This window comes from Amphibalanus amphitrite, unplaced genomic scaffold, assembly GCF_019059575.1.
Source record: "Amphibalanus amphitrite isolate SeventyFive unplaced genomic scaffold, NRLGWU_Aamphi_draft 000250F_arrow, whole genome shotgun sequence".
In the NCBI taxonomy this organism is placed as follows: Eukaryota; Metazoa; Arthropoda; class Thecostraca; order Balanomorpha; family Balanidae; genus Amphibalanus; species Amphibalanus amphitrite.
In genome coordinates this window covers 246,010-260,507 of record NW_024881745.1, presented here as the reverse complement: position 1 = coordinate 260,507, position 14,498 = coordinate 246,010, and the positions used below count along the sequence as shown (strand labels likewise).

At 51.7% G+C, this 14,498-nt stretch overlaps 1 protein-coding gene across 1 annotated transcript in view; it reads left to right on the top strand.

Moving 5' to 3' along the window:
• Window positions 1–5,116: 5,116 nt before the first annotated feature.
• LOC122386413 (zinc finger protein 704-like) overlaps window positions 5,117–14,498 on the top strand; it is a 61,850-nt gene continuing 52,468 nt past the window's right edge. The window contains exons 1-2 of the mRNA XM_043375589.1: window positions 5,117–5,658; window positions 12,023–12,177. Of these exons, the coding sequence (XP_043231524.1) occupies window positions 5,314–5,658; window positions 12,023–12,177 (500 nt within the window). The 5' untranslated portion in view covers window positions 5,117–5,313. The remainder of the gene's footprint in view (window positions 5,659–12,022; window positions 12,178–14,498) is intronic.

Here is a 14,498-nt window from a genome sequence, read left to right as displayed (position 1 = left end):
TCGCCCAGGGTGTGACCCAGCCGTAGCCTGGGGCGGTCACGGCCGGTTCGTGTCTGTCGGCACTCAATACAGGTGTCCGAGGGCAGAGCCAGGGGCGGCAGGCAGTCTGTTTACGAGGATGATGGGACGCAGCCGCCGGTAGAGCGGCTGGGGTGAGCTGGGAGCAGTCAGTCACTGGTTTGTGGTGGCGGTTTCCGGTGTCAAGAAGATGCGGATGGGAAGAAGAACACTGTGGCATTCACACTTTTGGCAAAAAAGAAGAAGAAAAACACTGAATCTAGCAGCCAGCTCAGCCAGCTGGGTTCTGCTAGGTGCGGAATAGATATGCTATACTTTATAATGCAATCACGGTTGAACTGGGATATCTTTTGTATCTATCAAGAAATATTTTATATGACACATTTTTTGCTCCGGTAATGCTGTATTATGCGCTGGTTTTGTGATGCCGTCTGTTGAAAATCAGATATGCGACATAAATTTGAACCGGCGGCGTCATCCAGTGAATCACGCCAGAAGTGTCCACTCTTCACGAAGTACTGATCGTCGCCGAGGCCCTACCCGCGCCTCTTTTGGAACTCCTAACAACTCTCCAGTTGGAAAAAAGCTGCCACATTTGTTCTGGAAGCACCGTTTACAATGATTATTTCAGCTCGGGATTTCAAATCCTTTCAACAGCCCATGACCAAAGTGTACTCAGACGTTGCATCTTATGAAATCGGATCATGGCATGCCGTGCCATTTTCCTTCGTTTATCCAATGTAGAAAGTGCAATGGTCTGACCTTTCAAAATGGCGCCTGCCGAGAACGATAAGACGGTGTACGGAAGTCGCTCTCAGATTCGCCATTTTCAACACGATCAAACGAGGGAGCTCCCATGCTATCCCGGATAAATGCAGCGCCCGTTTCTCTAGTCTTAAACGCATAAAGATAAAAATGTTTTTTTTGCAGAAGCTTATTCATACTTTTCCGATACTTTTTAGAAGAAGGAAATAACGCAGAGCAGACGTACGCACAGGACAGCCAACGACGGGAGTTACATGGCATCATCAGTGCTACTGGCCACTGTTATCCTTCCATTCCATCGCTGTGGGAAACCGCCAGTCGCGGCCCTATCGCGTGTCCCCTCTGTCCTCCGACCGACGATGAGCGAATGGTGAGTCGGAGTCGGAGTCAGAGTCGGGGTCGAAGCAGCTCGTAGTCGTGATAACAAGCGGCGAATCAAAGACGGAGTTGGCAGTTGGTCGAACATCATTCTCTTGACTCTTCGACTCCACATCGCTTGAAAATGTAATCGTTTCCGAATCGCCGTTTCCAGGCTCATGTTGTAATTGTTGTAGTGTCGAGCGATTTGGATAAAACGACATACACACTGATTAACCCTCGCGGGCCCGGGGGGGGGGCGTTTTTCGCCCCCCCTGGCGAATATTTGCGATAGCTCCCGAACGCTTAGGCATAGGAAAGCGAAACTTTCAGTACCTTTTCTCCCATCAATTTGACATCTTCTGAAGTAAAAAAATTGGACCTAGCCCCATTGATGACGTCACAAGGTCTATTTTTCTAGACCCCTGCACGGCAAACTTCGGCGTCACAGACGCAAACTTCAAATAACTGCTAAAAATAGAGTTTTAGAGATAAAGACAAATTACGAGCACGGTTGTGTAGCGTTTGACCTAGAGAAAAATAGAAAAATAGTTTTGGTGACCTGAGGTCAGAGGTCAGGTCAACGACCCCGAAATGTGGTTTTAGTTTTTCGAATAACTTCGACAGAAATGGTCCTAGAGCTACGGCAGTGGTACCATCGCATTCGCCTTGTCAAGCCGCGTCGAATGATATATATTTTGTTCGGAAAAGGTCAAGTTTTATGTTGACCTCATGTGACCTCGAATGACCTCTGGTTGACCTTGACACATGAAAGGTCGTTAATGATGGATTTGTACCCGCTGATCACGAATCTGGCATCTATTTTCCTCTTAGCCTTCATTTAGAGCTTCCGGATGGCAAAATTGTCTTATTTATTATTACTAACTTGAATTAGTGAAATAGCCTCTAGCAGGGATACTCTTCAGTGACCTTGACCTTTGAGCAGCCTTGTATCGTAAGATGAACCACAAATAGGAAACTGATAAACCTCAAAACATTTCAAAACATCTTGGAAGTTAGCACGCAAGATGTGCGAAAAAGTGCCAAGTTTGAGGTCAATTTTGAGCGTGACCTTGACCTTGACCTTTCTTTTTGAGCACATTTTCAGAATCCTCAGATTCTCTTCTTTCGTTTGACACCCAATTTTGCCGGTTTGATGCCGCCTACCGTCTTCTAGAAGGCTTACTTTGAGATCACTACACATGTGCCGGTTTTTGCCTTTGACCTTGACCTCTGACCTTGAAAATTGACCTGAGGTCAAAAATTTTAGGTGCTTTAGAATCGTCTCGTAAGGACCTTTCGTTTGGTATCGCTTTTGTTTCCGTAGCTCCCTTATTTACGGAGTTAGACAGGGGGGGGGGCGAAAAACGCCCCCCCCGGGCTGCGGTGGTTGGGATTACCCCCCGGGCCCGGCCGGGTTAACCCTCGCATGTGTGCGCGTTTGCCAGCTTCTAATGTGTAGGGGGGGGGGGTCGGTTGGACCCCCCTTGCCGTTTGGCCCCTGATCGAGCTAGAGCTTCGCGGAAAAAACGAGCGTGTTGCCCGTGACAAGAGGAAGCCGATGATACCCAATTTTAAGGTCCTAGGTCATTGGTTGACCTTCCAGGTCAGGTCAATGACCCAAAGTCGGGAAAATTGGGACCTATTAGAAAGTCGTGAAGTGTGGCTGCTAAGGGGTTTTTCGGGGTGCTGATCACGAATATCGTGTTAGTTTTGATCACAGATGATGTCTTTAAGCATTTAGACCAGGTCGGGTCAGGTCAGGTCAGGTCAACCAGTAGGCGTCGTGACGGGTATTCGTAGTACGTGTCAACCGCCTCTGACAGCTCCGTAACATGTTACGAAGGCACCAAAACTGCTTCGTAAATGTTCAAATGGTTGCTAAATTCGAATTCAGCTCCAAAAACTAGCCTAGAAACATGTAAAACTCGAAAAAGTGAACCGAGGTCACCCGAGGTCACCAAAGGTAAATGACATGACCTGACCTTCAGGTGACCTTGACACCCACCCTAATGCATGGGAGTAACATCAAATCACATGTTTGAACGTTTGAAACCACGAAAAGCTTGCAAACGCGCGGCTAATGCGTGCCGACGTACGCGGAATCGCGATTCCGGCCAAACATGGTCTCGGAAAAGAGGTCACAGGTCAAAGGTCATTTGGGTCAGGGTCATGAAATTTTCAGGGTCGGTGTAAAATTGATCAATGCGAAGGTACTGAAAGTTTCGTCGCGATCGGCTGCTTTTTACGCGAGTTATTCGCGAAAAACCATGGGGGGTCCATCCGACCCCCCCACCCATGCGAGGGTTAAGATGTGGTATGACTTTTCAGATAAGGTCATACCGTAACCATATCGCCAAATTTTCAAACTGATCTTTGCAAAATTCTTCGGCCTGGTATATTGTGGCAAAATGCTTTTTTGCCACAATATACATGTTTACCAATGTAGAGAAAATCACGATTGGAAAGCGACGCGAAACTTGATATATTTTGTCTCACGCATCAATGCTTGCATTGTGTATAAAAATTGTTAATTAATCTCGGGCTATCAAAGATCAGGTCACTGGGCATTGCCAAGTAGCATGCCTCTAAAATTCGAGTTTTACGATCCTGTTATGCCTATAGCTTATCTCTTACCTAGAACTTAGAAGTTTGAAACTCTATGCATTGAGAAAAGTCAATAGCCGTTTTCAGGACGGGCTATCTCGTGAAAATACCGAACTTGACCAAATCTTACCAAATGTAATTTACAGTAAATAATAAATTTCTTCATATAATGAATTTATTTCAACATTTTCATCGAAAATAAGGTCTGATAATTTAGTTGATAATAGGTACCTTACTCAGGAATATAAGCATCTAGGGTGAACCAAGCTGGAAATTAATAAGAATCAACAACTATGAGCTTAAATTGACCAAATTGCACCATATGTGACCAAATTTGTACCAGTTATTAGTCGTGAAACAGAGCATGCCAACAAATCGAATATCTCGAATTTTATAAGCTTTTGACCTGACCTCAGGTGAGACTTGTGACCTCACGAATAAAAACAATGAGGGGACAGTGCAAATAGTTCATGCATTTATAAGTACGTCCAACGATCACTAACATATCCACCCATATTCCATGAATAGGGTGCAGCTGGTTACGGTCAGGTCAGTCTTCACGGTAAGCGCCCGACGGTCAGTTCTGACGACAAATACGGCTTTTGACAGCTGGACCCCTGGACGTTGAGCCCCTGGACCCCTTTGATCGAACGTTGTTGTCTCTGGACTGGCCTAGGAATGGCAAAGGCCGGAAGTATTTTAGTCATGGTTTCGACGCTTTTCGCAAATCGCACACCGACACCGACACGGAGACAGGAGATGAGTTATAGAGCGGAACACGAGACAGCCCGTTCCCCAGCCAAAGTTCACTGGCGTGACCGGTGCTACATTCCGTAAAAAAAACATCGAATACCTACCTACCTACCGCATAGATAATTTCCGAGATGAGCAATGCCACCCGTTCTTTATTGGTTTACCGATGCAACACTACAGCGCTTCCCTTACCAGATGGGAGAATCTCGAACCACTAGTTATGCCACCCGTCACTAGATGGCACTGTATGACCCCCCAGCTGGCCGTAGTAGTTCTTTACTTTCACCGACCGTAGTAAACGCAGAAGGTCATTGATCGGTGCCGGCCGGCCGGCATTTAAACCGATGTAAACAATCAGTATTTTCTGAAACCCATTGAAATTTTCAACTGAAACTTACAGTAAAACGTAGTCTATTCGTTAGTTTTCTCATGTCGTCTTAAAAATCTTATCAAAAGGCATAAAATACCTTGGTTTTCTTTGTTCCTAGATGCCCCTACCGGCCGGCCGGGCGTCAGCCAATGAGAAAAATGGGTCAGCTGAGCGGCGGCCAATGAGCGGCCGGCGCGCGGTCACGTGGTTTTGTTATTGTTGGTCAGCTGATCGGGCCGGTGCGCCGGCTCTCAGCTGATCGGGGGCGGGGACGCCAGGCGCCGGCTGCGTGCCCAGCAGACAGCCGGTGACCGTCGTGCGGTGAGGGCGTGTGTGGGAGCTCCGGGGTGGCGCACACGGCCTGTGACCGGCGTGGCATGTGAGAGCGGTCCGTGACGCGGCCAGCAGCACCTCATCGTGTAGAGAGAGACAGATCCGCCAGCATGTCGACCGGTAAACGTATCGCCAAGCGCTCGATTCTCGGCACGCGCGTGGCCGCCTGCCGTGTGGATGGACTTTACCACACGGGTGTGATCTGCGGCACAAAGGTGGTCGACGGCTTCTCGTCACCCCGCTACTCGGTGCGTTTTGACGGCACGCGCTACGTGGCCGAGTTCGGGCCGGACGATCTGGTGGGGCCGGGCTTTTTGTCCGTGTGCGATATTGAGCTGCTGCCCGAACAGAAGGTCCACGTGACGCACAATGGACGGGAGACGGACGGCGTGGTCATCAGCCACAGACCGGACCTGGACGAGGTCTGGGTCGAAATCAAACAGGGATTCGGAAAGGTATGTCAAATTCGTGGCTACCCGTGTCTTCATAATGCAATTGGTTGAGTGGCAATTGACCATTGTCCTGCAACTAGTGTAATGTGTATCATCGCATCATCTTGCCCTGTATTGTTCCCACCTCGAATAAATCACTTTTTTCTTGGCTGTCGCATGCGTTAAAAATCCAGTGTTTTTCAGAACCGTAGGTACTCTTCTTTGTTTGGCACCTCATTCCCCACCATTTATGGGGTGACTTACGTTGGTAATGAACGTGAACTGACCATTTGAGCTTGATTTATTTATATTTAGAATCTGCTTTTCATGAGGGATTTAGATAAATATATTGCATTTGGCGCATTCGTCACCTCGTGTCACAATCTTCTATTCTGCTATTTACATTGTCATGATACCTATGTTCATGTGTTACTAATATTGGGCTGCCCCGTGTCCGTCTGTGTTCTGGGTGTTCAGTTCAGTAGCCAGCTGCAGGTATATCGACCGCAGCCCAAGTAGCCGCCGCCTTATCAGCCCCCCCGACTCCCCCCCCCCCCCCCCGCGGCGTGTCACAGACCCAGCTGTGGCGTCATGAGAGCTCTATCTAGGTCGTCCTGTCGTGGTTAGGGACCGTTAGTTATACCATACCCTGACCAAGCAGTTCCCGACTGTACCACGTAAACAAAACAATCACATAAAGGACCAAACGTTCAGCCGGCAGACAGGCTAAAAAGTGACTGTTCGGTGTTCATTCTTTATCGCTCACGAAACTACTGCCAAGGCCGCGCGAGCGCAACAAGTTGCAATCGAATGCTCCTGACCCAGTCATAACGCCCGTCTGACCTAGCCAATTCATGTCCGAAACGAGCCTCATGGCCGTCTCTGGTGAGCCCACTGGGGAGTGGTAGTGCGAGCTGCGGTCGCGTCTGACCACTAAGTTACGCTAGCTCCGGTACCGCCGCGGGCCATGCGAATCGGGGTCACGCCGACTCTCTACTACGTAGTAAGATCGTATCCCATGAGCTGCGCCAGCCCAGTGAAAGTTCGACCGCCGGCGGATGGACGAGTCGAGCGGTTGGACGGCGCGCGGCCTCTGAGGGCCCCTCCTTGAGTCGTGCTGTGACCGAGCGGCGGGCGACCCTGACCTGGTCAGGTCACTGGGTTAGCCGGCCGCCGCTCGGGCCGCCAGGAAATGGAGCACGCCTCTCACTCTCAGTGGGAGATAAGGTGCACGGGCCCGGCAGTGACCCCGGGTAGATCGTGCTGGAGGTGATTCAAGTCAGAACTCGCCGTCTGATTCAAGTCGGATCGCGTCGGACGGGGTCAGTTGGGACGTGAGCGGACACGCGCCGGCCTTTGCACGCGCGCCGCGGAGCCGGTTCGAGCTTGATGACGAAACTGAGCCGCTGTGCACCGTTATCCGATCGGTAGCCGACCCGGCCGGGCTGCCTGCCCGGCGACCGTCTCTGGGGGAGACGCGTGACACCGACTGTTGCCACTGCTGAGTGCTTGGGCAGTCAGGGGTTTGGATTTGATATTACCCGACACCCGACGCCTGACAACTGCCCGGTGATCTAGCGTCCGCTGCGCTGTCTAATGTGTGCTGATCAATGAGCAGCGAGGAGCACATTGATCAGTGATCAGTGTTCATTGATGTAGGTACCCTCGGTGACAGTCGATTGCTAACTATTTAACGTCCTACAATCTACAGTAAAACGTTCGTGTTTCGTTACGCGCTGTCCAATTCCATTGTCCGTCATCTATGCTGCATACAGCGCTCGTTTTCCAATGTCTCCTGTTGCTATGCGTTCTCCGTATTCATTGCACACTTTCCTCCCCGTTGTCTGATTTTCACCTCTGCACCGTCCACCGCTTTGGACGCCAGAGACACGCAATTCAGACTGGATATGCGTGTCGCAAAGCCAGGGACAGCTAACGGACGCCGTGCAGCGAGTCGAACAATTCATGCATGCACGCGCCGCCCAGTGCAGTGGAGTGACGGCTTAGCGGCGCCGGGTCAGTTCGAGGTCACCCTCAGGTCACGGGATGTTGAATTAGACACGTGACGGGAGAGCGTCACAGGGCGTGGACCGTCACGGACCGAGGAAGTGACGGCGAGCGTAACGCGAGGCACTATAGCGTTACTACGCGTGCGTTACGAAACGCCACTTTCTCGGTGGAGATGTAGTTGAATGCGTAATGACGCCTGCTGCTGACATGAAGCATTGTCTGTTTTCTCGTTTTGGTCCTGTTGGGTTAGATTTTTTGTGGACTTCAACCGTTGGGAAACTTTTAGGATAAGATAAAGTATAATATTGATGTGATGTTCGTTGATAACGTAACCACGCCCAAGCTGTTTTATCGATTGCGTATCTCCTTTGTTTCTCAACAACTGGGCCGGTCTCAAACCATGGGACTGTCCCTGCATCCTTCCTCAGAAAGCCCTGCCCTGAATTCCCGCTCCCAGCAGCCATGACGCCGAACCGGCGACGGTGCAGGTTCCGTTTTCGTCCTTGCAGTTTGCATCACCCGCTATCCGCCTGGCCCTCGCTCCTGTCCTTGCCCCGGCCCTGGCTATCGCCTCGCCCTCGCTCTCGCCGCCTCGCGCCGCCGTCTGCGTGTGTCAGCCTTCTCTGGCGTTACGCAACCGTCCCACATGTGCGTGCGGCGACCGGCTCGAGCTCTCGCTGCTGGGACTCGACAGCGAGCTGTCGCTCTCCGTGGAGAAACCGGTGCCGGCCGGCCGGCGGCCGCGCGTGGCTGACAGCGGCCGCGGCTGCTGCGGCTGCGCCGTCGGCTCCGCAGCTGGTGCAGCCCCGTATAGCTGCCAGCATGTAGGTCATGTGCGCGCCTGGTGCGTGCGCCCCGGCCTCTGCGCCGGGCCGGGGCCGGGGCCGGGCCGACCATCGATCGCATGGCTCCTCTCGTCGAGGCCACGGCGACCGCCTCGGCCTCACGCACAAAGAGACGTGGCGCCGGTGGGCCGACACAAAGACGGAAAAAGATTGGGAGCTCGGCCTGAGTGATGGCTGGGCGAGGCGGGATGCGGTGAGAGAAGAGAGGAGGGGCCGCCGGGGTGGGGCCAGGGATAGGTCGGGGAGGAAGAGATTGATGGAATGGAGTTAATGAATAAGGCGGTGACGCTTGTCGCGCCTTTCTTTATCCGCCTCTTTGACTACTGAGTTTGGAATTCAGATAACATCATTGCCAAAATAAAAAATGTCCCTTAGTTTGCCTAAAGTGCGTTGCTTCAGCCGACAAATCTCACGTAGCTTCGCGACAAATAAACACCTGAGCTGAGCCTTGATGGGTCGTTGTGCCGCTGCCCCTGATGCCATCGCCACAGCTGGGTTCACTGAAGTCGTGAGAGAGGTGCAGGAACGGCCTCAGCCTCGTCCCTGGGTGAAGGTGCACGGCAGGTAGGGATGCCGTGCAGTTGAGGGAAAGGGCCGGACTAGGACGGGTTGGTTGCCGTAGTTCGATCCTAAGCCCCAGCAGGTATCCTCTGCCAAACCTGATACGCAAAAGCCGCACTTTGTCTTGTTCCGATCACCATTCACCTTTACATCTCGAGAAGCCACTTAGAAGAAGTCAGTGCTCTGTGCTCTCACCCACTTGGGTGCAATGAACCCTTCTCTTTCTCCGGGTGTACCCTGTAAGTCGACTCCTTGCCCTTTTGTGACGTAAATTCTTATCAGAAGCGATTGCATGCGGCGTGCTCCAATCGCCAGTCACCCCGGCAGTATCAACAGTAGACCGTTATCCACAAGACCGCTGATGCTTATATAATAGGTAATCGGTGTCTGTCAGAACCGCTAATACTAATTGGCTCTACACAGGATCAACGGTCATTCGACAGATGAGGTCAGAAATCCCAACAGACCACCGAAGCAAGATCTGCAGAAAAAAAATTGTTTTCTGTGCCGCTGACGATTTGCAGGGGTTCGCATTTTTACCGGCTTTCGAGCGGCCGGCCGGCACGTGCCGCGTCCTTCGTGACGTCACTGGGAGAGTTGGTGACGTCACGACACCTGTCTGTTCCGGTTGGTCGGCAGTGGGTGGAGTCAGCCTCGCGACCTTCGCTGGATCCAGTGATAGGCGGTCACTATCGGCTGGGCGCAGCACTGCGGGTGGTGGCTGATTACTGAACCGCCCGCGGGCGGGGCGGGGGCGACTGACGATCATACTTAACGGGCCAGGTGCGAGTGCGGGTCTCCGCTCCCTTCCCCCTGTAATCTATCTCTAACGTTCTTCCCATGCCCAGGTGGTACCTCGTCATTGAATACCTTGGTAACGCCCATACCATTTTCAGTCGCCGATACCTTATCAATGAAGAGCAAACCGTCACCGGCCTAACCTGCCTGATTATGAGGCCTTCGCTGCCTGATTTTAGTCGTGTTGATCCGATAGTAAAGCGGCCGATTAGCGCGATGCGGCTGATTGCGACCCACGCTTCCAAGTTCAACTGCTCATGCACCACCCTGATATAGTATGACGCGGGCCTATTTTAGGACATTTTTTCAATAGTTTGTCATAATGTGTGTCTAATTTGCTCCAATCGGGTTACAAAAACCGTCGAGTTGGACATTTTAACCCAGTTTATGCTACTATTGAGACATCTGTCTAACAAACTTGGAAACATGGAGCTGCGAAACATGCATGAAGACTTGCAAACTTGAGGTAGCCGCAGTAACAAGAGGAGGTCGCAATGAACAATTTGTGTTCCACGCGCGTTCATTCCATGTTTAGCAGCAATTACGGTACACGGTCTCGCAGCGGCTGTGTCAGTTAGCTTTGGGCACACGGCTGTTAAATGTAAATATGTGATTTAGTCGCCATTCTCTTGTCCCGTTGCGGGTCCGCCGAGGTCCGGTAGTGCCACTCCCTTTCCTTCAATTTTCACCTGGGCACGGGGAGGGGCCAGGTTTGGGAAGGAGCAAGGGAAGATGGTGAGGGGAGGGTCTGAGGACACACGGACTGCGGCCTCTCGGATGGGCGCAGCCGGGCGGCCTTGTCAGTGACCAGAGGGCCTTGAGAGCTGCGGCAGCTCGCAGCCGCAGTGAGCTCTCAGCCGCAGCCATAGCCTTGGGGGGAACCAGCTGGTCACCTCCGTCCCTTCCCTGCCCGTCCCGTCCCCATAGACGGCCTTCATCTCCCGTGCAGACTGGTTTTGCTCGGACCGGACACCGACGATATACCGGGATCATGTCAGATATGAGGTATGACCTGGAAGCGGCCGTCCCACCTGCCTCCAAAGCAACCGTCCAAATTGGATTTAGATGAGCAGGTTATGACGTTATTTATATTTAACTTTCACGCACAGCTGCATTTTGCGCACGGTTTCTTTCATGAAAGTACGCAGAGGAGCTCAATGCAATTTTCCTGCAGCCCCAATTACCTTTGTATTACCAAGAGACCGTTCGGGAGAGGTTTTTAAATTCCGGGTAGCGCGCCTGCCTGGCTCCCAGGTGCATTGCGCTCACTGGTGAGGAAAATTGACGCCAGCCAATCACCGGACGGCGCACGTCGACCCGAAGTAGGTCAGCTTCCGCAGCCGCCGGCAAAGCTGCGGAGCTCTCGTACCCACTTCCCTTGAGCTCTCTCTCTCTCTCTCTCTCTCTCTCTCTCTCTCTCTCTCTCTCTCTCTCTCTCTCTCTCTCTCTCTCTCTCTCTCTCTCTCTCTCTCTCTCTCTCTCTCTCTCTCTCTCTCTCTCTCTCTCTCTCTCTCTCTCTCTCTCTCTCTCTCTCTCTCTCTCTCTCTCTCTCTCTCTCTCTCTCTCTCTCTCTCTCTCTCTCTCTCTCTCTCTCTCTCTCTCTCTTCGTCTCTTTCTTTCTTTCTCCCATCCCATCCTCCTCTTCCGCCGTCTTCTTGCGCGCCCCAGTGCTCGTGTCGTTCACAGTTGGGGAATATTGCGTTTGGTAATCTCGACGGGCCCCATGCGGTTCGGTCATTTGTCACAGCGTTCGATTAGTGCTGCTGGCTCTGTTTAAATTCCTGTGACGTAATTATCCCCGAAGCGGACGGATTTTCGGATCATTAGCTCTCGGGATTGTTGTGAGGATCCAAGGCCGGCGCTTTGTTTACTTTTTACGTAGTAGTCGTCAGTGCCATTACCACTACTGTTATTTTGAGTTATCGGGATATAATGTCCTTCGCAGTAATGTTTGATGGTTTGTTGCAACAGAGCATCGTGATATTTTGACAAAACACTTCTAATCACGACAAAATACAACATATGATTGTGTTGAGTGATTTGCACAGCTCAGGAAGGACATCTTATGGTCTTTCCCACTCAAAGTTTGACGTTCGTTGACTGCAGTGACCACACAGAGCTTCCTCAGTAACCCTCAGTGACACCTCGTGACCGTTGTGTCCCTGTCTCCCCAGTTTGAGGTGAAGAAGCGCCTGGACGAGGTCCGTCTCTGGGAAAGCCGCAAGTCGCCGCGACTGATCGACTCCGACACAGACTTCGCCCGGCTCGCCGACGTCGGCGTCGAGAAACGACGATCCCCGGGCGTCGATATCCCGTCGGCTTCGACAAGGTGAGTAACTTCACCTCTTGGGGGTTGCCTGGTGGAGGTCAATGGTCCCAGGTTGAGGTCAGCCCTTAGTTGGCCTCTGTTGATATCTGCTGATGACATCATCTTTATTGGTATGTAAATTTTGTGTTGACTCTTTCAGCATTTTATTACGCGGTTATGCGGGATCTCGTTACCTTCCTGACTGATTCATGCATCCTCACTGTCTTTGATCTTGTGTTCCCTCAACCTACTGATCTATGTTACTGCAACTCCGTACGCCGCGGGTTGCATCACGTACATGGCGGCCTGCAGTGGAAATATTGCATACGCAACTTGATATCTGTGGTCGCAGACCGGCGTAGTGCGGAGCGTGGGACCGTCTGATGCAACGGTTACACCACTATAGCGAACTATTATCACTGCCACCATCGCCGCTGTGGTTACTCGCTGCTGTTATTTGCCACTGTCACTGCTGCTTCTGCTACCGTGCAGTGACCAGGCAAGTTTGAATGGACGGCGCACAAGTGCTCATCTTTCATAATGACATACTTTGCAGGCAATGAGCAGTCAGTTAGTTCAACTTCATACACTCGAGGAGTCACGCTCTCTCAATACGCGCACACTGAAGATTGGCCGAATTATTTCGTCATAACTCTTCTGGAGAGATGGTTAGACTGAACGAAGGATCTCTGTTCCATCATTCACCACTGCTGTAGCCCCATCATCACTAACAAATATGACTAGACGAGAGTCTCTGTTTCCATAGCGACTCGCCACCATTTCCGTCACCATCACTGACATATATGTATCAACTATATGGTCACTGGGTCACCGGTCACACACGTGACCAAGCACCGGTCAGTCTCGGGGCCGCGCGCCGCGAACCACTCTCGCCGTGAGTTGCAGTGTGCAAATCAGTGACCTGGCCAGCCACTGTGACGGGGCCGTCACGTTCAGAATTTCAATCGGACTTTCGAATGGTGTTGAATACTTTGACTGACCGTGTCAGATTTGAGAGTGAAGAGAAAAGTACTCACATAAGCATGTGGTAGACATTAGTCGAGACCGTGGCTGATAACCAACGAAATCAGAAAAAGTGGACAGCTGACTGACATCAGAACAAATAGCTGCGTGAAGCTTCCGCTGGCACAAGTGTGGCAAGAAGCACAATTTTAGGTCAGCTGGCGGCACTTGCGCCATAATTTTGAGATGGGGGGATTTGGGGGGTTGGTTTGAACATTGGGCCCACATGCTTTATTTTGTCAGCTTTTACTAACAGTGGCGGATCCAGGGGGGGGGGCAAAATGGGCATTTGCCCCTCCCAAACGGCATAATTTTAACATTAGGCCTATGGACGAGGCATGGAAAGAATCGATAAATTGTTATGATTTGCCCCCCCCCCCCCCCCCCCAAAAAAAAAAAAACTTTGAGCTGGATCCGCCTCTGTTTACTAAGTCCTGATGGAGTCATGGACACAGTTACTGTTCTCCTAGCAGTTGCTCCCCTGTTGCCGTACAAAAAAAACGTCATCAGTTATGCCAGCTGACGCTGCTCCCACGTCTGATGACGTGCTTTGTCATTATTATTGGCCTGACGTCGACATCAATTTCAAATATGTCTCCTGATCAGATCCTGCTCGTTGTCGTTGTCAAAGTTAGATGTAGCAATATTGACTGTAGCAAGCATAGCAATAAATACACCTCCTCTCCTCTCCTCTCGTCTCCTTTCCTCTCGTCTCGTCTCGTCTCCTCTCCTCTCCTCTCCTCTCCTCTCCTCTCCTCTCCTCTCCTCTCCTCTCCTCTCCTCTCCTCTCCTCTCCTCTCCTCTCCTCTCCTCTTCACTCGTCATTGAACCTGACCCCTGCACCGAGCGACGCTGACCTCCGCTATAGGCTCCGGCAAATAGATCCCGTTTGCCCTCTCCCCTCCCCTCCCTCGTTGCACAGTGCACTGCACGAAGAAGCGGACCTTCACCCCCCCCCCCCCTCCCCGCACCCTTGAAACCACCGACAACACAGCCGTAAACAAACACCGTCATTGTGCAGCAAAAACTCAGCGGTGTGCATAGGCGCGGGAGCCGGGGGGGCAGTGGGGGCAGCTTGCCCCCCCAACTCTGGGGCCGTGGGGGCGGTGCCCCCACAGCTTTGAGACGGAATACCACACTTTTTTTGCAAATGTTTTCTTTTTTTGTTGAAAAAGCCGAGGGGTGAAAAATAAGTGGCCTAAAACCGGTGAGAAAACTAGATTTGGGGGTACCCTAGGTTAATCTCTATTATGGTGTGCCCCCCCAGTCGGAAAGTAGTTCCCGCGCCCTTGGCGGTGTGTGTGCGTGTGTGGTGTGGG